At 39.3% G+C, this 25,301-nt stretch overlaps 1 protein-coding gene across 9 annotated transcripts in view; it reads right to left on the bottom strand.

The window, feature by feature from the left end:
- Positions 1 to 6,855: 6,855 nt before the first annotated feature.
- TANK (TRAF family member associated NFKB activator) overlaps positions 6,856 to 25,301 on the bottom strand; it is a 94,662-nt gene continuing 76,216 nt past the window's right edge. For 8 of the 9 annotated variants that reach the window (XM_025471073.3, XM_025471074.3, XM_025471071.3 and 5 more), the window contains 4 exons: positions 17,779 to 17,855; positions 17,019 to 17,134; positions 11,287 to 11,867; positions 6,856 to 7,677 (listed from right to left, as the gene is read on the bottom strand). In XM_025471073.3, coding sequence (XP_025326858.1) covers positions 7,498 to 7,677; positions 11,287 to 11,867; positions 17,019 to 17,134; positions 17,779 to 17,855 — 954 coding nt within the window. In that variant the 3' untranslated portion in view covers positions 6,856 to 7,497. Of the gene's footprint in view, positions 7,678 to 9,926; positions 10,096 to 11,286; positions 11,868 to 17,018; positions 17,135 to 17,778; positions 17,856 to 25,301 lie in introns of all 9 variants that reach the window. The other variant, XR_003145506.3, reaches the window with a different exon arrangement.

Raw genomic sequence — 25,301 nt, 5'->3', positions numbered from 1 at the left:
ATCTTGAGGCAAGTGAAGGCCAACTCTTGAACCGATGAAACATGCCTTTGGTTTAGAAAATGTTTTAGTTCTAGTTTGATAGTTCTAGAAAATATACAGGCTCACTTCCAGTTCATACTGGCTTCCCTTTTTTTTTTTTTTTTTTTTCTTTACCAAACAAACGGTAAAGTGCTTGCTTCGGGAACAAGTGTAGCCAACAAACTGTAACCCTCGGTTTAGAATTTAGACAAAGTTAGCGTTGTGGTTTGGGTGTCATGGTGAGGTTTAACTCTAAGCTTTAAGTTTTGGAGATACAAATCTTTTTTACTTTCTCTTCTTAGTTTGTGTCTCAAGCTTCAGAAATACATCCCAACACTTGCTGCATGGAGCAGGAAAAGAGGAAAATGCTTGACATTCAGTGCACTGAAGTGTTTCTCCTTCCCGGCAGAAATGTCCAGAGGCCTGTGTTGGGGTGGGGGCACATGGGTAATCCCTAAGTAGTACACCCCACCCATGGTCAGGTAATGGCAGGCTCCCCACTGTCCCTGTGGTTTAGTATAATGGTTAGTCTCTTTGTGTACAAAAGACTCCTGATAGAATGATTTAAGCTTCCTATGAAGCCAAGTACTAAGCCAGTGGAAAAAGTGTACTTATTTTAAGGTGAAGGATTATTTCAGGAAAAAATAGTGGATTGAAGGGAGAGCATGAGTTGGGTTCTAATGATTTGAGTGGGTTTGAAGGACTCATTCATTCCCTTTAGATGCAGTTTATTTGGGGTTCATTGTTTGTTTGCTTCCCCCCCCCATCCAAACAAAAAGAAAATTGGATTAGGCAATCTCTAAGATTTTGTTATTTCGAAAACAATTATTCCTTGAATTAATTAGTAAGTGATGACTTATCTTTTGTACACTGCTTCCAAAAGATGTAAGTAAGATATTTAGAGAATTTATTCATGATCTAACTCTAAACAACAAAGGAATCATGGGCACACTTCAGGTAATCCACGCATTCCAGATTCCAAGGGGTTATTCAAATGGGGGAGACCAGTTCAACATCAAGAGATACCTAAGCAGGTGCAAATATTCTGGAGAAGGGTAAGGGACTTAACCCTGAAAAAAACGGACAAGGGGATAACGTGTTCGAGAACTTACAGTTGAGTCCTCTTTGGGGATTGAGAACTCAGAAAGGAGAAGACTGCAATAAGGAGAAAGCTAAAGTTATTTAGTAAATATACGTAGCATCGTCATTCTCAATAGTCTAGTGTTTGCTGCATTTTAAGTGTATTAATTTATCCGTGAGGTGCTCTGAGGCCGGAGGAAGTTAGCAATCCAGTTGTAACTGGTTCTAGAAAAGGCCCAAGAAACTCACTTTTTACATCCTATCGGGGGGTTATAAAGTGGTATGTCTTTTAATTTGAGGCCCTCCTTGTACTGTGAGCTCCAACAAGCTTTCGCTAAACAGACTTCATTCACATTCTGAATCTGGTTTTTGTCTCACACATATTAAATTTTACAAAACAGAAAGAAACAATAGAGCTTATTAGGAAAAACTTGTTTTGAATAGTAAATTAAGCATAATGGAAATAGGCACATGTTTTAGCACGGTTTTCCCCCCTTTTTTACCAATTGAACATTTACATCTTTTTCAAAGTGCTGTGATTTTCCCCTTAAGTCTTAAGCTGGCATCACATACTTTCAATAAATGAGACTTACATCACTTGTATCTACTGAGAGGACTCATTGTAATATTGTGGATTCCAAAATGCGCAGCCTCCCTAAAAAGAGTTTTAAGCAGTCTCCCCTAAACCGTGTTAATCAACTCATTGTGGCGTTCTAAGAGTCCAGAGAACTACCTGATTTCAAAGATAGTAAATCAACTATCAGTTCTGACCGGTTTCTAATTGTACCCTGTTCTTGGAGACTGGAAACCGGTACATTCCGAGGGAGGTCCACCTGACTGGATGGGTTGTTACTGAGAGATATGCCCCAGGTGGAGGCATCTTCAAAGCCAATATATTTTCTTTATAACTGGTGTCAAATTGATGTATATATTAAAAAATCTTGGAAAATGATCTCAAAAAGGAAGTAACAGCCCAATGAGCCATATGTTCAGGGAACCTAACAGGTTTCCATTGGGACCAAATTTCACTTCACCTTTTTGTCCTTATGTGCAAATAAAAACTTATCTGTAAATACACCATTAAAACAACCACGCAAAATCGTCAAGTCTGTGGACTGAGAAGAAATTGCCTTACACCCGCAACAACCAAGACATTGGAAGATAAAGATTTTGATTAGATATTAGAAATACATACACAGCAAGCAACTGAACTAAATGTATTTGAACTCTGTAGGTTTATCACTTAAGAGAAAGATTTTGGTGGTATAGAATTGGTTAATAAAGAAAAGCCTAGTGAATAGTTAATGAATTAGTTAATTTTGATGCCGATGGAGCACCTGAATCTCCAAATTTACATTAATAAATGTAAAGTCAATTTTTTTTCCTGCTAGGTAGGCTGCTATTTTAACAGACTCAGGTGCTAGAGAGTTTGCCAAATGCCAGATAATGCTCTAGCACCGGAAAATCTCTGAGGCACTGAGGGCAGAGAGGCCTGCTTACTGGTTTTCCAAGGAGTAGAAACCCCCCTCCCCCAAAAAAACATCATACAAAATTCTTGAGGTAACTCTTGTAAGAATTCTCAATTTTAAAACTTTCAAACATTCTGTATTTTTGTGTTGTCGATCCCAACAATTTTGCATTTAGCTATTGTATTGGTATGTCTGGGCATCTGCTAAAAGGAAAAACGATTCACTCTGTGTGTTTGTGTAGTTCTTCATCTGATTAGATCAATGGTGATGATATAAAATACCAAAATTTACTCAGGTCATTTTTATTTTATTCTTTTGTGTTGTACTTTCATTATGACCCATTACAGAGGAGGGTAGAGAGAATAATATAAGTGAAACTCTCAGGTATAAATGACAGTTTTATGGAATCTTCTTCACATTTTAAATTGATCTTTTTAAAACAAAACAGTTGTGTGTGTAAATCGATGCAGTGGTAAAGGTCAGCAGAACAAAAAATTAATACTGGCTGGATTATCTTTCAGGGGCTTTCGTTTTCCATGTACGGTTTATGGGGGAAGGAAGTTTTATGATGTTAATTTAGACACCTGCTTAGCTAAATAGCACAGAACTGTTGGAAGGAGCTGCTTTCTTAGTTCTGGGAAGCTGGGTTTCCTTTATCCCACTGAAGCCACAACAGCAGTGTTTCAGTGTTTCAATCTGTAAGGGTAGTTTATGTAAATGCATAATAGTAAAATGTAGGGTATGGGTAAAAGTGTATTTTAAGCAAGAGCTTCGAGCTCAACAATCAGCTTTTAAACTCAGAAAGTAGGAGGAGACGTTACTGAGACCTCAGGGCCCGGGCCGCCTCCCTCAACAGGCACAGCAGAGGCTCAGGGTTGGGGGTTCTCCGGGGGAGGCTGCAGCCCAGCTGGCTGGGAGGGAGGGGCAGAGGCCCGCGCGCCCGGGTCAGGAGGTCAAGCGAGGGCCCCTCGCCTTCCCGGCCTAGCGGGCGACGAAGGCTGGGGGCGGCCGCGGGGCAGAGCCTGAGCTCGGCTGCCCGCTCCCGGGGCCTTCCGGGCCCTTCCTCGCCCTCCTGCCTGCCCCTCGCGCCCCTCGTCCTCCGTGGAGGCGCCGGGCTCGCGGCCCAGGCCCAGGCCCAGCCCCGCAGCGGCGGGCGGCGTCGGCGGGAGCGCGGGAGCGGGGCTCGGCGCCCCAGGAGGGAGGCGGGGGCCGGAGCGCGGGCCTCGGCCCACCCGCGGGGGGGCGCTGGGGGGCGGGGGGTGCAGGGCTCAGGGCGGCTGTGGCCGCGGGGGGGCGCTGGGGGGTGCAGGGCGGCGGTGGCCCGCGAGGGGGTGCCGGGGGGGGGGGCGCAGGGCGGGGGGCGGCGGTGGCCCGCGGGGGCGCCCGAGGAGGGGGCGCAGGGCGGACGCGAGCAGTGGCCCGCGGGGTCGCCCGGGAGGGGGGCGCAGGGCGGGGGGCGGCGGTGGCCCGCGGGGGCGCCTGGGGAGGGGGGCGCAGGGCGGGGGGCGGCGGTGGCCCGCGGGGCCGCCCGGGGAGGGGGCGCAGGGCGGGGGGCGGCGGTGGCCCGCGGGGGTCGCCCGGGAGGGGGCGCAGGGCGGGGGGCGGCGGTGGCCCGCGGGGGTCGCCCGGGAGGGGGCGCAGGGCGGGGGGCGGCGGTGGCCCGCGGGGGTCGCCCGGGAGGGGGCGCAGGGCGGGGGGCGGCGGTGGCCCGCGGGGGCCGCCCGGGGAGGGGGCGCAGGGCGGGGGGCGGCGGTGGCCCGCGGGGGTCGCCCGGGAGGGGGCGCAGGGCGGGGGGCGGCGGTGGCCCGCGGGGGCCGCCCGGGGAGGGGGCGCAGGGCGGGGGGCGGCGGTGGCCCGCGGGGGTCGCCCGGGAGGGGGCGCAGGGCGGGGGGCGGCGGTGGCCCGCGGGGGCGCCCGGGGGCTCCCGACGCGCGAGGGCCGCGGAGCGGTGCTGCCAGCGGCGGGCGGGCCGCGCGGGAAAGCGAGGGAGCAGGAAGCGGCGGCGGCGGCGGGCCGGCTGGAAGGGAGGGAGCGCCGCAGGCGGGAGGCGGGGGCGCGGGGAGGGAGGCCGGGGGAAGGAGGGAGCGCGGCGGGCAGGCGGAGGGAGGGCTGATTAGCATGCAGCAGCGCTCGCGCGCTCGGCTCCATTGTTTTAACACCTCCCCTCTCCTCCGCGCCAATCTGTCACCGTTCAGCAGGCGAACGCTGCTGCCTCAAATGCTGCTCTTCTCAAATGAGACGGATAATTAGTTGCCCCGCACGAATGCCGCACTCTTCTCACCCCTGATTGCTATCACCTTCTTGCTCCTGGCAGTTTTGACACCTCGTAATCAGCCTGCTGCTTTTCTCTTTTCTTCCCGACTTCTGCTTCCCTCCCCACCCCACCCCACCCCCCCTTATTTATTTATTTATTTATTTATTTATTTATTTATTTATTTATTTATTTATTATTAGTTTAAATGCCACCCGGGTCCCCCTTCGGACGAGGCCTCCGCGGCGTCCGCCCGGCGCGCAGGGTGTCTGCGGGCGTCGCGGCGGCCTCGCAGCCTTGCCGGGAACACCGCTTCCGCGCGGAGATCTTTCCGGGCCGGGAGGCGTCGCGGGGGGTGGGGAGGCGCCCGTTCCTGCCCCAGGCGCCCCTGCCCCCCCGGCCGCCCCCCGCCCGCAGCCGCCGGGAGCCGCCGAGCCGAGGCCGCGGGGAGGGGCAGCCGGGCCAGGCCCGCACCCGAGCCGCGAGCGCCAGGCGGGCCTGGGAGCGGCGGACGCGCAGCCTCCCGTGTTTATAAAGTCTTTACCTTGAAGGTTAAAAGATGTGAAGAAGAAAAAAAAAAAAAAAGGAAAAGGAGGGGCCTCGGGGGTGGAGAGATCCCCAGCTTGCCTGCAGCCCGCCGCCCTCCGCGAGCGGACCCGCGCGCCCGGCTGAGGGGGCGGGGAGCGCCGGGCTGCAGCGTAAGGAAGCAGATGTCCCCGCTGGCAGCAGCCGCGGCTCCGGGGAGGCTGCGCCGGGGGCCCTCCCGGGGACAGTCACCTCCCACTTCTCAGGCGTCCCGCTCACAACTGCCTCGGCGCGGCGGGGGCGGCTCGCTCAGGCTCGGCGTCCCGCGCGCGCAGCCTCACCTGGGAGCTGCTCCTGCCCGGCCACGCTCAGCAGCTGCCGGCACGCGGCCCGCACGACGCGGCCCTGCGGGGCGGGGGCCCGGGGGGCCGGGGGGGCCGTCCCGGGGAGCCGGAGCCGGGGACCGGCGGGGACCGGGCCTTGCCCGCTCGCCCTAACGCTCGCCCTCCCCGTGGCGGAGGGGGACAGAGCGCCGATGACACCTTGCTTTGAGTCACTTTCTGGGCTAGACTCGCCTTGGGTTGGCAGCAGGCTAGTAGATGTCAACTGTGTGAGAGGGGCTCTCTCTCTTCTAGAAAAGGACAAGGAAAACGAATCCCCGTTCACGAGATAGGTACAGTGGCATATTCTGGGTGGCACAGGCGGAGAAGTTTTTATTTTTAATCCCGTGTGTGCGTGTGCGTGGAGTGAGAGGGAGGCTGTGGGTGCGAGGTGGGGCGAGGCTCGGAGAATCCTCTAGGTATTTCCATTCAGCCCCAGCGGCAACGGAGGAGAGAAGTCCGCGCGTCTCAGAACCCTTCACAGTGAATACCTAATAATCGCTATGTCACCTTGGTGAAGAAGATGTCAATGTGATGTGCTTGGCACCCTGAGAAGTCGAGGCACCATTTTCATTCTTCCACGAGTTAAGGCTTTTTACTGGGGCACAGGGGCCTCTCAAATTCCCCCATCCTAAAATCCTCCAATTTTTAAAAACATTTCCTCCAAAGAAGGCTTAAATTCCTGTTTTGAAAGCTGCAAATCAATGTTCACTTTATAAAATGGAAGCCATGCCTCAAAGAGTTTTAAAAATCGGAGGCAAAGGGAAACCTGAAAAACAAGCACCACAGGGAAGAAAAATGAAAGAGACACCTTATTTTAAGAAATATTTTGCAGCCGTCGGATTTGGTATCCTCTCTCTCAAACGTCTTCCAGTGGCCATCAGGCTGCTGACAATGAACCACACATTTCTGAACAACAATGTAAATACTTATAAATCAATCAATAAATGTGGATACTCCTTATAGGGCTTTTTAAATTTGCTCCCTGGAAATACAAGTGTTTCTTTAGCAAGTTTAGTTTGAAAAATAATTACTAAATTCAAAGTGATCTACTACTCGTAATTAAATGTCACCAGATCTGATATCACCCTTCTACCATTAGAAAACATGAATGTTATAAACTTCCCCCAAATGTAATTTATTTCTTTATTTTTTTCACTCAAGAACAAAGAACACATGTAAAGATCACAACATAAGTAACTTTTTAAATATTTAACTAATTTTCATCATGTAGCTATATACATAGCAAAATTTAAAACCATGTATATTATTTAACAAAACAATCTAAAGTATTTAAATAATTCTAACCAGTGATTTTATCCCTGGGCAACAAATGTCTTAGGTTTGGCATTTACCTAGGCATTTATGTTGTCTGCTGTTCTGTATTACAGGTTTACTTAAAAAAAAATAAAATCGCCTATAGCATAAATAATCTAATTTTAGGTGAAAAACCCCATAAACATTTGACATCACCAAATTCAACAGATCTAACTAGAAATCCAAGCAATAAGCTTAGATGTTTGAAACAAACATAAATTAAGGTAATAAACACTGTAAACATGAATACAATGAACTACAGCTTTGTACAGAATGATCTTTTAAAAGAGAAGAAAGTTACAATGTAAGGTTAGAAAAAAAATTCATAGCTATTATTCACTAAATGATCTTGAACTAAGTTTGCAATCAAGTATCTATAGTATTACAAACCCAAGACCATCACCCAGACCTGGATGATCACATAGACTCATCCCACAGGACTGTCTTCAAGTGCATCTTAAGTCTCCCCATTAAAGTGGGAGTTCAGGTGCCGCAGGAAATCCCCCCTGGATGTAATGGATGGTGGGAAAACAGCTTGACAGAATTCACAGACCCGAGGGATAGGCAGCTCTGAGTCCCTGCCACCCAGGACCGAAGATAAGTCACTGTCTTGATTAGGAAAGGGCTTCCAAATGGGCTGCAGGAAACAAACAAAAACATCTTCTGTTATTTGTACTTACAATCAACTTACAGTGAATTTCAAATGCGGGGTTTTCTGCACGGGGTATGCGCATAAACACAAAATTCCCTCACAGGAAAGCAAAGTACCTTTCCATAGCATTAGCATGAAGACAGGACTCTGGTCTCGGTTCATTAAGGGCACAGCTGAACTTTGATTAAGAGTCACTGAAAACACATACATGCGCTTTATCTTCATCTAGTCAAAGATTTTCCAGTTTTACCATCAGCAAATTTTAATGTCTGTTATCATAATGGCAGTAGTTTTTGGAACAGTCAATAAGACTTTTTAAAAATTAAAATTTCTCTTTACTATTTTCCAACAGAAACCTTAAGTTATAGGGCTCTTATTAATACACAGTACACTAGACATGATGTGTGTAAACATGCATTCTGATCAAGAGCCATTTAAATTTCGCTACTTATAAGCAAATACACAATGAATAAAACATATAGGAATAGTGTGGTTTTGGTGAAAGAATTTTTAAAGTACTAAAATTCCACTGATCAGTTGTTTTTTGAAACCTCAAAATTTTAATCATTCAACAAATCTAACATAAGATGCATTCTTTTGACTTATTTTGCTCTTGCTATATATACTGCATAGTTTTGCCTTCTTTACTCTTTCTTGTGACTGAATACAGTGAGACTTGTCAATAGCTGCCTAATTAAAGAAGTATGAAAAATTCAAAGGGACTATCTCCATTATAAGCAACACATAAATACTCTGGAAATACTGCATTTATTCTAAAAAATCTAGTAGGGCAAGAAAAAGCATTTAGTTCAATAGTAGGTGCTCAATAAATGCTTGTTGACGGTCTTATTTTCCTGAATATTATAAACCAAATTATTTAAAAAATTCACGGGGATCCGTGGATGGCTCACAGCAGTTTAGTGCCTGCCTTCCGCCCAGGGCATGGTCCTGGAGTCCCGGGATCGAGTCCCGCATCGGGCTCCCTGTGAGGAGCCTGCCTCTCTGCCTGTGTCTCTGCCTCTCTCTCTGTGTCTCTCATAAATAAATAAATAAAATCTTTTAAAAAAAATTCACTTTCTTGTATACCTTGACACAAAGTAAATTACCTTCACACAGCTAATTTCTGATACTTTGAGGAGAATTACCTCAAAAACTCAATTTAAATAAAGAGACCCCTTTGGCCTCCTATGACTAATGTGTTTTTAAAGTAACAGCCTAGTTCAACACCTGATACAGTGTTAGTTTTCATTCCCTTAACCAATCTCCCATTCTAGTTAACCAATCATTTACAATAAACAAGTGTATTACTAATTGAAGCAACTGAGTTTCAAAACATCACTGTCTTCTTAAAAACATTTTACCGGACAGCTGTGTACAGTTGGTGTAAATATACAAAGTCTGCTAGGCACCGAGATATATTCAAATAGCAGAACAGAGGCTTCTAATAACACTGACTCAATTCCCTTTTTAAGAAGTGACAATTTTATCACAAAAACAGTAATATTTAAAATATTTTAAAGTTTGGGGTAAGATAATTTTCTTTAGAAAATAGGATTAAAAGCAGTGATAACTGTGAGAAATAAGCAAAAATAAGTTAGAGTTAACCAGATTTAAATTTTACTGTTTTCAGTTTAAACAAGAAGTACAAGTGATTAAGATGATCACTTTCATGGGAAACTGATATGGATATAAATAAAAGATTGTTCCGTTAAAGGTAATTCTTATTAAGATCTATAAAATAGGAAGAAATAAGCTTAGAAGCAATTTAGCTTCTAAATTTGGTAAGCCAACCTTCTACTGCCAATTTATCTTCAAAGTCCATGTTTATCCTTCTCTATTAGGAGTTACTGGTTCAGATTTGATCTTTTCATAGAATTCAGTTGGGACCCCACTCACTGACTCAGCAAAAGTAGGAAGAAAAGAAAATCACATACAGTAAAAATAAGCAGATATATTTTAGGCTTTGTTATGATAGCTGAATGTATAAAAAGGTATTAAGAAGTAGTGATTGATATAAAATAAAAATCTGAAATATGTAACCCAAATTTTTCACTTCTTTGTCATTATCAACAATTCAAGAATTTTGTATTTATCATACTAGTTTTATTAATACAAATAAAATGGCAAAATGTTCTTAAAATTTTAAGAAATATTCTTTCAATCCTAAACTGCAACATGGCCTTCAAAACAAACTAATTTCTTTGCCTTTTCTGCCAAAATATCAATTATCTAACCTTATGCCCCATGTCTTGTGACAGCTCAACACCAATTCTTCTGCATTTTTTAAGCTGAATACTTTTCCATCAAGTTGTAATCACATACCAGCTGTTTCCCTTGCTGTAGCATAGAAAGCAAATGCACAATGCAGGGTGCCATCTACTGAAACATGAATGCACAGACTAACTAGTAAAAGAACAAGCAAGAGATATAATGGGGGAAAAAAGTAACAAGCATTAGAACTGATGCACTTTACAGCTCCACAGGAATTCTACTTGCAATAAAAGAAATTGTTTAATTTGTTTCATTTAGTAATAACTATACTGGGACTATGATGTGAAATAAGGCACAATGTAGAACATAAGTGAATTTATAATTAAAGCTTATTGTCAGAGATGCCTAGTTTTTCCCACTACCAAAATATACCACAGCTTGACTACTGCCTCCTTTGTATGCTGATTTAGAAGTCTGTAACCTATACCAGTACTTAGAAAGGCAAAGGCTATTCATCAAGTTGTTGGATTTTTAAAAATAAGTATCTCAAGGCAAAGAGAAATTACACAAATGTGTGCAAATTATATAGATATTTACACCATTGTGTATTTTCACAAGCTTCTGCTTACTGTAACAATTATATATTTTTCACTTGCTTTCAGGCATTTTTTTTTTTTTAAACTAAAAGCATCATTCTCTGATAGAACCTGGATAAATGAGAGAGTAACTATGGACTGGGGGCTGTAAGTAGTCTTCAAGCTTTAGAAACATTGAAGTGTTTGATTAAAATCATACATATGCAGAGACTATTTGAAAAATATATTAGGCTGCATGTTCATTGCCAGATTAGAAACCAAAACCAAACCCTGCGGATCTACGTACTGTATAACTGAGAATGTAATGGAAGTATTAGATGAAAGACAGTTTACTTGTTTTGATAAATAGGAGTATATGATGCAATTATTTACTTATGAAAAACATCTATTCTTGTAAAGAGGAAAATGACAAACTTTTCAATAAAAAAATGCCATTTGTTTCACAGTATGAAATTTAACAAAGGATCCTACTGTAACACTGATGCTGAGTAAAAAGCTTTGAATAAGGCACTAAGAAAATGACATACACTAGGTATGGATAAAGCTACCATGTATTTTAAAATGTGCCCTACATTTTAAGGTACTTTATGATAGAGCTTAACCATATTGAGCTTCTAAAATTTCATGACATTTATTATAGGGCTTAGCTTTTTAATTAAAGTCCTTAACTGTAGCTAGTCATTAGTTTAAAACAGGATGTCTGATAACCTAAAAAGGATGCATATCTGTGCATGTATGGCAAAATGTGTGTTCACACATAATATATTTGTTAATGCAAAACGGTTACCTGCTGTGGTCCTCGGATAGCTTTTCCCGGAGAATCAAATGAAGCAAAAGGTACATCAGATGGGTCCTGAAGTAGTAATGTATTTACATATAATGCATTATGGTTTCCAGGTGGCAAACACAGAACTCTATCCAGAGATGTCCTGATACACGTGTTTACAAGATTGGAGGGTTTTGTTTTGTCAGTTATTTTAAGATTTTGTATAGCTGATGCTATGGGGTCAATTCCCTGAATTTGAAATAAAGTTTCTTCTGTTTTAACAAAGTTTCCCGGGTTGTCTCTGAACTCCTTATTAAATTTATCATGACATGATGTCTCAGTTACGACAGGACCAAGGATGTTGGGTCTTTCTGGAGTACTATGTAAGAAAGTAGAGTCATTGTCCGTAGGTGGAAACTTGACATTGAATTTAGAAAGTGATTCAAAAGAGGTATCTTCCTCATCTCGGCCCAGTCCTCTCGGTGTGACAGATGTGACGCACTGTGCACCTCTATTTATATCATCTTTAGCCTGAGGCTTAAATAGCGCTTCTTGTTTATCTGTTTTATCCGTACACTGTATAGGAAGAGAGCACTGTGTTTCTGCAGGGAAAAGAGCACAAAAGGAAAACAGTTGCATTCCAATCATTCTTAAAAATCTGAATGTTCAATGAGCTTTGGACAGATGAATATTATTTTTTCTATTAGTTTTCATAGCAACTGAAGGCAACTAGGATTTTTTACATTTGCTATCATCTTCCACAGGAATATTAACAGTCTCTAGTGGGTGAACTGGAATGTAGTTTATTAGTCACAGTTAAACTACTTTGTCTTTTCCTAGGTCTTTTGCTGTAAGCTTTGCATCTCGTTCACAGTTATACTGCTCTATGCTCAAAAAACATTTGCTTGTAGTGTATACATTTAAACATTTTGTCAGTAATGGAAGCTGCAACTGTGAGCTTGCTTAGACAAATAAGTTGTTAAAAAGGAAAATCCTTACTAGGCATATATAATATTATACAGGTTAAGAATCTACATGAATCAGGCCATTTATTACCCCTAATACCACTGTGTTACAAAGTATATCACCAATCAATTTAGCCATTGTGTACTCTCAGTAATCCATGTGAGGGAGTAGTAGTGGTGGGGGTTGGGGAGAAAGAAGACAGCAGAGGCAAGAAGGAGGAAATTTTGGGATGCGTGTTCAGAAAACTGTATGTGAATACATAATTCTCTCATTTTATATATAGCCTCTGAAACTAGTCGGTAGATACAGGTAGATACCATGGCCTCTGCAGCTCATTTAACTGGAAGCTGCTTATCTAACAAATTCAGCTCTCTAGAACAAATTCAGCTCTCTAGGACACAGGCAAAAGCTAGAAAGTAAGTAAATAGAGCTTCTGAGTCAGAATTAGAGCCAAAAGGCCCACAGATACATGCATTTTGCTCTTATTCTCTTTTTAGATTTATTCTAACAAGCTTGATGATATTTCCCTAGCTCGGAGCTGGTTAGAAACAGCAAATTAAAAGGTAGGGATGGGAGTTGTTGAAGACAGATATAGATATCAACAAGAGCTAAAAGCATGAGAGGAGACAAGAAAAACAAAAAAGCACATATAAGAACTCAGAAAACAGTATAGTCTGGGATAGTGCCAATAAGGGCTACATTTCTCAATGCATAGAAACAATGATCAAAACACTCTCCATGTTGATGATCCCGAGACATTAGAAAAAGCTAAATTGTGCTTCTGCAATCTTACCTAAGAAGACCATAAGGTTGGAGATTGGTAATATGTGATTTTCATTAAACAGACAAAAGGTAGAAATTTTTAAAAATCAGCACTTTAAAAAGGTCCTCAGAGAAGTGCCTTCACAAAAGGAGACTTTCCCAAGGACACCAATTTAAACAGAGAGTACCCTGTACAATGTCTGTCCGGCTTAGTAGGCACTTAACAAATATCAGTTCCTTTCTCTCTAGTCTTTACAGTCTCATGACACCTTTCCATCTTTTGCCACAGCACATTCCGACAGAAGGTATTTTCTGCTTGGACATGATGGTAGTACAGTGCAACCAACTTTTTTGGTTTACCTCCGTATATACCTACTACCTCTCTTTAGTACGTAGCATCTTATCTTAATGGTACTGAACTGCTTCTTTGCCTTTAAATTTAGATCATGTCCAATCCATTCTCTACATTGCTCCCTATTTTCTTTCTAAAATACAAATCTGGTCATGTTACCTTCCCAATAAAATCTTCTCATGGCTCTCCAAAGCTTCACCCCTCAGAAAAGTCATATAAAACTGTTCGTGTCTGGCCCCTGGTCACCTCTTCACGGTCTCACCTTTCACCACAACTATAATGGAGGTGAACTTTGTACAGTTCTCCAAAATAGCCATGTTCTCCTGTCTTTGGGCCTTTGCACACACTGTGCAGACTGCCTGAAGTGTCCTCTCTGCTAATCTTTACCTAACTTTATTTGTCCCTCATTTCTTGGCGTAGACATTAATTTCTCTGGATAGCACTCCTGGCTCCCCAAGACTGGTTTAGGCATAACTCTTGGGCCTTGAGGGTTAAACACTTTGCATTGTATTTGCAAGTGGGAGACAGAATAGTCTCCCATTAAAGCAGGTTTCTTAAGATCTTCAACTGTGTTTTGTTTCCCACTTAATCCGAGTCCCCTATCTAGTGCCTGGCAGATAGTATGCCCTCAATAAATATATTCTAAATGAATTTGTATTCTGTTCCCAACAGAGCCTAGTAATGTACATTTGCTAGATAATTTGTCTCTGACTAGGAGTGGTCTCAATTGAGACCAAGCTCAATTATCTGGCAGGATTTCTTTGTCCTTGAAGGTATCTTAAAGTCCATTAACTGTAGTCATTTTTTCCTGATAGTAGACTTAACAGTAGCTAGAAATTCTAGGAAATACTACTTTCTTTGTAGGTGACATTTGCTAACTGCAAAAATCAAATCAGGAAAATCAACTGTTGAGGTAACCAAATTCTATAACATGTGAGGAGGAAATGCTTATCAAAATGATCCTCACAAGCACAACAGGGAGATGATGAAGAAGCTTCTGCTGCTGCTAATGACAACTATTATAATAGCACTTCTATGTGCCATGCACTGTTAATACCATTGTTTGTGCCTTAATTCATTTCCTACTTAAAATAATCACATGGTAGGCACTATATTATCCCCACTGTACTTGTGAAGAAACAGAGACATGAAGAGGTTACTTCCAAGGCTAATCAATGAGTGGTAGATCTGGCACTGGAACCCAGGCAACTTAATTCTAGAGCCTGTGCTCTGAACCATTATGCTAAATCAAGCATGCTGGTTTCTATATATACAGAAGAGTCCCCAAAATGATAGAAATGTGTTCTGAATTTTTTTTCCCCAGTAGTTGATCTATTCCCCTTGTGAACAAAATCTACAAAACTCAAAACAGCTAAAAAAAGGCAGGTATTTTGTTTTTGTATAGCTAGTGGGCATACCTCAGCCACATTAAAATAATTTTCTGAATTAATCTGTTTAAGCAATGAGTTACTATCAAAAAAAAAAAAAAAAAAAGATTTTAACGAGGTGCCTAAAAGCACTTGTCATTCTGACACTATACTGAGAAACATAATCAGGTGGAGCAAATTGCTTTTCTATTTTGTTTATTTCAAGAACATTTATTTTTGCAAGGAAAAAAAGCAAAATGAGAAACATTTTTAGATTTCCAAATTTTAAGTACAGGCTGTCCATTTAGACTACTTCTAGCTTAATTACCTTGTATACTGACAAAAGAAAAAGATCTGATGTGGTTGTTTGTAATCTGCAATCCTATATTCTACTCTCTTGATCTCCTCTGAAAAAAGATCCTCCTTTATGCATCAAATAATACTTTTTATGAAGCCACATTTGCTTAACCATACAACTTATCTTTATCCCTTCTCAAGGCTATTGCTGTAAGTGAATGAGAAGAAAAAAGAAAAAGGGAATGTACACTTCTACCAACCCAGCAATTTTCCATGAATTATATATTTATCTAAAAGTTGAATTTTCACAAAAAATAACATGGGGACAATAACGCTAAATATACTCTTTTCAGCTGTATTATGCAAATCACATTTGAAATAGCTTCTTGATATTTTTATTCAATATAACATCCATCCTTAAAAAGTCTGAACAGGCATCTTTTTCCAAAATGCCTTTCTTTTTCTTTTTGACCTACTACTACCAGAATAATACTTAATATTTTGGTTTTTGTCTGGACCCAGGACAACTTCACCGAAGTTGCTGGGACAACAGATCTAAAATATTTCAAGAATAATCTTGTATTATTATTTATGACACATTTAATATAAAACACACACAAAAAATGTTAGGAAGCAGTTTTGGTGGGGAAGAAATTGAAGTTAAACACTCAGTGTTCTAGTTGACAGATACATACTCAGATTTAGACCTGTGCAATTTAAAAATGGTCAAAGTATTAAGCCATTGATAATGGGGTAGGTTCTCTGTATAACAATGAATATATCACCATTACAATGTTTTGATAAGATGCTGATGTTACAAAAATCACGTTGATGAATTCTATGCACTACATCTCTATAGCTAGTACATTTTAAATGAAAATAATTATTTTACTTCAGAAGTACTTAGTGCCTTTAGGCTACACAAAAGAACAATTTCTCATGAAAATAACAAAAATTCAGGTGAAAGAATCAGTTATTTTGGGGGAGGTAGAAGGGAGGGAGGAAAAGAAATAAATGATGTCTATCTATACAGATTGTATTGTTTCTCTACCACATTGTGTACCTTTTCTGAAAATAAAATGGTAGTAGTAGGCAAAAAGTGAATTTACACTGTAAAAGGATTTCTAAGTAGCCTAGATATAAGAGCTGTTAGAAGTGGAAAGTGATCTTTAATTAAAGGGGTATTAGCACTGCTGCAACATCTTTCAGAGTGAAAACTGTAAATCACATCTCTTGGGAATTGTATGCAGAATATCTCAAATCACAAGGGTAAAGGAGAATTTATCATTTTAAATGATCAGTTTACCTTTCCTTTGTTTACAGAAGTGCCTAGTAGCCAGATTCAAACCCTTGCTATTCATATGAAACTACTGAAGCAAACCCCAGTCTGGGGTTTTAGGAAAGGGTAAAGGTTTTAAAAAACAGACTCTAACACATCTATAAAACAGATGTTCATTTTAAGTTATATTTTATACTAAAATTTGTACTTTGCATCTCCAACAGAACTGGCCTCATGAAATGTGAAATGTTTACTTCTTAAATCAAATTATAAAAATCTATCCATAGCGTTCAATCAACTTTCAAGCAGAAGTTAAAAAACTGGTGTTATAATTTTACTTAGCTCATATTTGGTAGTACAGCTTCAAGGTTGCTTACTAACTTATGAATTAATGTTTAATTAAACTCCCAAATAGCTACTGAAGACTTTGAGAGGTATTTCCTATATTTATTTTGTACTTTTTCCAAGGTGGGACTTCTCATTAAGAAGATTAGTAATTACATCACTCATTTCACTCTATATACTCCCACAAACAATAAAGAGAGAAGGCCAATCATTAGATAACGTAATACAGTACAGAACTTAGATAGCACTTACCCATTATAAGTGGTAGGAGGCACAAACTGCGATCCTTAGCACTTAATAAGCATTTAGAAATATTTTTCCAATCAAAAAGAAATAAATTTAAATCAATCAAATTAATATTACTGTGTGTTAAATCAAACCTTACCAGTTGCAGTGGCTGGTACATTAAGTTTGCTTAAGTGGTCTTTTTGTGCTTTTGCTAGCATGCATATTCTATGAAATTCTTCTTTTAGATCCTGGAAAGTCTTCTCTATATAAGCCCTAAAAATAAATATTTCAAAATATAAGGCTTTATCGTTAGACATTTTTTATTATCATTAAACTTAAATAGCACCGTTTTATATACCATTATATACCATAAAATAATTATTGAAAGGTTAAAGTTTAAAAATTACTTCAAAATCCTAGAAAATGTCCCACAGAACTACTCTAATGTTTGGAGAGCCAGCACAAAGGCACAAAGTAAGTGATAAATTAAAAGTTCTAATACATACAGGTGGCACAGACTAGGATATTTACTTATTCATAAGCCGCTCTTTGGATGGCTGTCTCATTCTTATGCTAGAAATTCAATGATTTTTGTTCTCAGTAAACATCTTAAAAAGAAAAAATTAAATGTCCCTCATTTTGATAAGGTTTACATTATAATCTGTCCATATAAAATAATGTGGCCATAATACTTTGTCTATTAAATATTAGAGCTTTAAGTTAGTTTTCAGATCCATCTCTGCTATTCATTGTATGACTTACATACACCATTTTAACATGGAGGAGCCTTGGGGCAGTCTCTTTTAGTTCTAAAAGGCTGCTATTTTGTTACACTTGCAAAATTTTAAAATACGTAAATAAAAATATATTTCAATATTTGTAATTTTTAGAGTTGGCAAAAAAGAATATAGAACTACCTTTCATGGAATAAAGGAATGCCAAGACTCCTTGGTGAAGTTTCTTTTCTAGGAGAAGAAACTTCTTGTCTTCTTACCTTAAAGATACAAAATAATCACCACTTTAAATTGCTTCTAAACTCAAATGAGAACGGGTTAACAGAAAATACAATGGAAAATTCACCTTCCTCATTGAAAAACAAATTTAGGTAGCTTACAGATATACAGAGATTTTTTTTCTTTAAATGGGAACAATCAGAGGAAAAGGAAAATTAAGGTAGAAAAATAGGATGTAGACGAAGTGTTTCTGGTAACTTCTGTAATTACTATTTCCAGTAGTGACAATTCAAGAACTTTCCCAAATTCAAGTACTGAGGGCAGCCTGGGGTGCCTCAGCAGTTTAGCACCACCTTCAGCCCATGGCCTGATCCTGGAGACCCAAGATCGAGTCCCACGTCGGGCTCCCTGCATGGAGCCTGCATCTCCCTCTGCCTGTGTCTCTGCCTCTCTCTCTCTCTGTGTCTCTTATGAATGAATGAATGAATAAATAAAATATTTAAAAATAATTCAAGTACTGATTGAAACTGTTGCTCTGATTATTAAGGCTTGGTATCACCAGCAACGAGGGGAAAAAAAAACCTGTGTATATGTGTGTTTACTTCTTTCCTGTTATTGGCCTACGTTTAAAGACATTTAAATCAATGTCTTTGTATTCTGTTATAGATTCTTGGCTGAGGAATGCAGTATATTTAGAGGAAGAAAGAAAACCAAGCTACAGCACCTTAGCATTTAACAAGCAATTTTAAAGACCATGCAATGATGTATTTAGGCTACTTTCTGAAGCTAAGTTCTTGCCTTTCACTCCCACCCTGTGGCTTATTCTGGTATTACATTTATTCTGACACTTCAAAGTCCACATTGAAGAACATGTAATAAATCCACTGTATGGCTTAGATTTAAAAAAAAAAATCTTTAATCATACCTAGAAAACTTTGTGTATCTTCTAAAGGCATGATAAACTGAAAGATGTGAAGATGTCCTAATATTATACAATCATAAATTATAATTCTACCCAAAGTTCATAGGTCTTATTTAAGTTCAAAGTGAAACCGTGAACATTTGTTCTTAGCAACTTTTTAAGATTTAAAGTCATTGTAGCCATCATTAAAATGGATGATTTTACCTCTTTCTTACCATGGTATAACCCCTTTTAATTTGCTTTTCAAAAAGTTCTTTCAGTTTCTCAGGAGTTTCATTTGTTAAGAAAAAGGCTTGATTCCAGGTTTGTTTTTTTTCTAAATTAGTCTCTTCTCCAATTTATTTGTTTATTGCTCTACTTTTCTAGCTTTTTCTAAGAGTGTGTAACATTTCTAAAATAGAGTATTCCTTTAATTAGTAAAATAAAATCTCAGCAACCCAAACAATTTGTGATTTTATATATTATGTTGTCAGATTGAGGTAAAATGAGTATCATTTGCTGCTGCATACTTTTGTCTGGCAAACATTTAGGCCGTGTCTTCTTTTGGATTAGAAGTGTTTTACTGAGCTTGTAAAGCAGTCACATCAAAAGACATTTTCACACTCGTAGTTTGTTTTTAAAAGCAGTTGACAAAATTTTTCTTTAGTGTTACGTGCAATTAAAACACTCAATGGATTTTAGTGTGGACTAGGAAAAAAAGCAACATCTTAAAGATAACCAACCATTCAGGATGCCCCAAGTATGGAAATAAACTGTTAAAAGATACTATATTAAGGGGTGTCTGGGTGGCTCAATCAGTAGAGCTTGTGACTCTTGATCTTAGGGGTCATGAGTTCAAGCCCCATGTTGGGTAAAAAGTTTACTTAAAAAAATGGTATTAAATCTGTATCAACAAAATCAGAGAAGAGGTAATATTAAGAGAACAGAAGCATTTGACAATTTAATGCTAAACAAATCATAGTAAAATATGTGATTAAATGAAATCATTAATCTCCTTTTAAAATTTACTATGAGAAATCCTCAGTACAAAGCAAAATTATTTTATTAGGAGCCAGAAAGAACCAAAAAGTTCTGTTGACCCCTGAACTATGTGGAGTTAGAAGTGCCAATCCCTGTATATAAAATCCATGTATAACTTTTGGCTCCCCCAAAACGTAATTACCAATAGCCTACTACTGACCAGAAGCCTTATGGATAACATAAACACTCTATTAACACATATTTTATATATTATATACTGTATTCTTATAATAAAGCTAGAGAAAAAAAATTACAAAAATCATGAGGAGAATATGTTTAGAGTGCTATATATATATATAAACTGATATTTACTTTTTGTAAATATATAAACTGATACACACACACACACACACACACACACACACCACATAGAAGTAGACTCACTCAGTTCAAACCTATGTTGTTCAAGGGTCAGCTGTGTTCTGTAATTTTAACCTAAAAATGAAGATATTGGGCAGCTCGGGTGGCTCAGCGATTTAGCACCGCCTTCAGCCCAGGGCCTGATCCTGGAGACCCGGGATCGAGTCCCACATCAGACTCCCTGCATGGAGCCTGCTTCTCCCTCTACCTGTGTCCCTGCCTCTCTCTCTCTCTCTCTCTCTCTCTCTCTCCTCTCTGTGTCTCTCATGAATAAATAAATAAAATCTTTTTTAAAAATGAAGATATTTACAAAAAGTAGTAAAGATTATTCCAGTTTCCAAAGTACTGATTTGGGAATCATTACTTGGGATGATTGCTTCAGATGTTAAAAAATCTTTAAAAACAAAGGGCTTGGGGGTGAAGATGAGGAGATGAAAGTGAAGGAAAAGGTAGGAAAAGAATGACAGACTTTTTGTGGTTTGGCAAATAACCTGAGTCAACCCATTTCTCTAGCATTTAGATTTTTTTTTTTTTAAAGATTTTATTTATTTGAGAAAGAGAGAGAGCATGAGTGGGGAAGGAAAGGGAGAGGGAGAAGCAGATTCTCCACTGAGCAGGGAGCCCGATGAGGGGCTCAATCCTAGATCATGACCTGAGCCAAAGGCAGCTGCTTAGCCAACTGAGCCACCCAGGTGCCCCCTGACATTTAGATTTGATAACTAGTATGTGTGAATTTATCCAGAAAAGATTCCTCAGGTAAGGGCTAATGGGAAGACTATCTTACTGAGAAATTTCCATGAAGTATGTAACACAGCCTTGCTTACTATTATTATTGAAGAAAAACATTACAGTTGTACTCAGCAGTACACTGCATCTTCTATCATTCACATCAAATACATCTCTTGATATAGGCTGAATGAAAATTTTAGGTCTCCAGCACCCTAAGAAAATATTTCAAAGGGACCTTTTAACATGTCAGTTCAACAGATGACAAAAATGGCAAGCAGTTCTCTGACATTGGGAAGCAGGGTTTATCTAGAATGGGTATGGCATGTCAATTCTATTTTCCATTGTAGCTATCTGATGCAACTTTCTGAGAACAATCATTTATTTTTCAAAGGACATAGAATTAGTATAGTCAATAGTAACTCCAATACTTTTCCCAGAAACTCAAGACTCACTTTTCAACGCTAAATTACTTAATAAAAACTATGCAGCTCTCTGAACATCCCAGAGAGTCAGTAAACATTAAAAGACATAACTTGTATTTTTCCTTCAATTCTCAAATATTATCCAGGCGGACCCTGCACTGCAGGAAGCTGAAGTTACTGCAACTTCAAATAAGAAAGCAAGGGAACTTTGAACGTTATATTTTAGGAGATTTTAAACGTTAAATCATTCAACAAATGAGTTTATTTTGAGGTACTGAAACTTAAAATACTTAACATTATAAACTGTTCCAAGTACTAGTTTGGAAATGCCGAACTTGTGGAATGAATACTGAAATAAGAGCTTTACACGTCGTACTTTTCATTTACACTTCCACTATGGCGCTGGATAAGTCATTCAACTAAATCATTAAGATAAACCCATTTAAAAACAGTTGAAAGATGTTGTGAAATGATTCCTTAAATTGCCTCTTATGTGAATTGGGAGAATTCTGTTTTAGTGTAAATCAATTTAAGTTTCTCATAGATGGGTATCATACAAAAAATATATGTTCCAGGGCCAGTTGAATATGCAATGATATTTAAGGAAGGAAAAGAAAAAGTGGCTAATATTTTTGTTAGTCCCAAACCAGATTTATTCTTAATGCAAAGATAATGGAAAATGTTTCTGTGTCTGTGTGTTGTGTGTGTGTTGGGGGTCCAGGATCTGTTAGATATCTACATCTTAAAGAAAGAAATGTAGGTTTTCCCCAATGCTTGCTATTTTTTATATTTAGCACTTGAAGTGAAAGCATTTTATTCCTTTTATAAACCAATCTGAAACATAAAGAAATGACTCACAATAACCAAAATATGGATTCAATCTAAGTGTCTGTAAATGAATGATTGCATATAGAAAATGTCATATACACACAAACACAATGGAATACAACTGACCCTTGAATATCGGTTTGAACTGTGCAGGTCTACTTCTATGCAGATTTTTTTTCAGTAAATAGAGTACAGTTCTATAAATGTATTTTCCTATGATTCTTAACATTTTATTTTCTGTAGCTTATTTTACTGTAAGAAGACAGCACATAATACATATAACATAGAAAATATGTGTTAGTTGGACTGTTCATGTTATCAGTAAGGCTTCTTGTCAATAGTAGGCTACCAGTAATTATGTTTTGGGGGGGGTCCAAAGTTACATGTGGATTTTCAACTATGTGGGGAGTCAGTGTCTCTGACAATATATATGTGTACACACACACATGCACAGACATACGTGATGAATATATCAAGCTTAAAAAAAAAGAAGGAAAATCATGTCATTTGAGACAACATGGATGAAACTGGAGGACATAATCCTATGTGAAATAAGGCAGGCACTGAAAGACAAATATTTCATGATCTCACTTATATGTAGAATCTAAAGAAGCCAAAAATCATAGAAGTAGAGAGTAGAATGGTAGTTGCCAGGATTTGGGGGGGGGTGGGGAAATGGGTGGGATGTTGGTCAGAGTACAAATTTTCAGTTATGCAGGATAAATAAATTCTAAAGATCTCATGCACAGTATTGTGGTGATTATAGTTAATACTGCTACACTGTATACCTGAAATTTGCTAAGAATGTGTTCATCACAATGAAAAAGAAAGAAAACTATGTAAAGTGATGGATATGTTAACTGGGTTGACTATGGTAATCATTTACTAACGTATACATTATCAAAACATCATGTTGAGGGTGCCTGGGTAGCTTAGTCGGTTAAGTGTCTGACTCTTGACTTCGGCTCAGGTCATGATCTCAGAGTCCTGAGATGGAGCTTGGCTTCAGTAGGGAGTTTGTTTGAGATTCTCTCTCTCTCTCCCAGTCTGCTCCTCCTAGCCCTTCTTGCTCTCTTTTTTCTCTCTAAAATAATAAATCTTAAAAAAAAAAAATCACATCATGTTGTACATTGAAAATATATACAATTTCTAATTGTTAATTTTACCTCCATGAAGTTGGAGAAAAATGCAGTAAAATTTAAATTTAAAATCATGTTTTTTCTTAAAACATTTTAAGCAACCAAAGTTAGGAAATTAAATTGTGTTACGAAACTTTTAAAGATAATACTACATTCGTTAATACAATGTACACTCTCTCATATGGAACTTAAACTTTAAAAGCCTAACACTTAATAAAGGTGGTTAAGTTTGCAATGACACATTTTGAACTGCAGCAATGACTACCATTCTATTCCAGTATTCATATAAAAGATTCTCTCTAAAATGTAGTTAAGATGCAAAAGGAATATTTATTTTTAGGTGGCTCAGGCAACTGAGTGTAGCCAATATTTGATTATGCTTCTGGATGAGGCTTAGTAGAATTATGCCTCTTTAAAAAAAAATGGTTTTGTTTATTTTTAAAGATTTTATTTATGAGAGTGAGAGCAAGCACGGGAGGGAGGGGGGAGGCAGAGAGGAAGACACAGACTCTCTGCTGAGCAGGGAGTTCCATGTGCAGTTTGATCCCAGGACCTTGAGATTACGACCCAAGCTTCCGCTTACACTTAACTGACTGAACCACTCAGGCGCCCTTAGAATTAATTATGCTTTTAAAACAGAAAAGAGACTATGGAACTACTTGGAACAATGTAATTCAAGAAATAAGCCAAGGTGAGATAGGATAGATAGTAAAGGAAATATAACTGTGGAATAGTTATAAATACTAGTTTGATAAAGTTTTCTATAGAAAAAGAAATAAATGAGCAGTGGAAAAAAAGTAAAAACAAGAATTCACTTATCACTTAGATTATTGAAATTAAGAATGAAATGTTAAAGAGAAACTGAGTTTGAATATTTTCTTACGAGCTGTAGATATATTGAGACAAAGATGTCACAGTAAAGTCAAGCACTGAATACTGCTGAAATAGGGAGAAAGTGAGAATAGGGCTAAGACAAAGAAGAGATTAAGGTGGAAATAGCAACAAAATAATTACAAAAAAAGAGATTTGATGAGAATATAAAAGCATAGTAAAAGAAAAGTTTGAGGACAAAAGGCAAATAAAAAATACAAGAAAACTGTATTTGTAAGTATTTATGGCTGTGTGAAACCTACACTTCTCTAAACATCATTAATATTACTGAAAAGTGGAATACAAATCCTATGATTCTTGTCTGTTCGGCATGACACAGTGTGCCAGGCAAACCCACTGCCAGTACAGGAACAATTTCAAGGCAAAATGGGATCCATTCCAGATTTCTGAAGGAAGCAGCAAGAAAATAAACAATATAAAAATAAACTTCCAAGTTCTTCACAGGATTCTGGTTTAATGTAAATCCCCCAAAATCACTATCAATTCCACAACAAAACATTCTTTAAAAAAAAGTTAAAATTCTTTACCAGTACTGTCGTAATGACAATAATTTCAATTCTATTAATTTGAAGCAGAGTGAGATTGATACTTTCCTATGGTCTTCACTGTGTTCCTTTTGCACACCTTTCTGAATTTACTTTCTTAACAAGAAGAAATATCAAATTGTGGGGGTGTCTTTTTATGCAAAATAGAAAATGAATACCTTAAATGACCAATTAAAAAAAATAAAGTTTCCCATAACTCCCTCATCCCTTTTCCAAACATTACATTTAAAATGCACTTGGGAAAACCCTTTTTATTAACCACAGATTTTATGTAATACCACTACTATTGTGAACTGAAAATATCTTCATGATGTTATTTAAGCAATCAGCACATATTAATTACCATAATCTACATAATATTATGAATTAGGTACTTTGATCTTAAAATTTGCTATAGTAAAGAAGGCTTTGAAGAGGTCGAATAGGGGATCCCTGGGTGGCGCAGCGGTTTGGCGCCTGCCTTTGGCCCAGGGCGCGATCCTGGAGACCCGGGATCGAGTCCCACATCGGGCTCCCGGTGCATGGAGCCTGCTTCTCCCTCTGCCTGTGTCTCTGCCTCTCTCTCTCTCACTGTGTGCCTATCATAAATAAATTTAAAAAATGTTTAAAAAAAAAAAAAAAAAAAAAGAAG

This window comes from Canis lupus, chromosome 36 (genome assembly GCF_003254725.2).
Source record: "Canis lupus dingo isolate Sandy chromosome 36, ASM325472v2, whole genome shotgun sequence".
Lineage (NCBI taxonomy): Eukaryota > Metazoa > Chordata > Mammalia > Carnivora > Canidae > Canis > Canis lupus.
The sequence above is the reverse complement of the archived record's forward strand: the minus strand, read 5'-3'. Positions and strand labels throughout refer to the sequence as shown.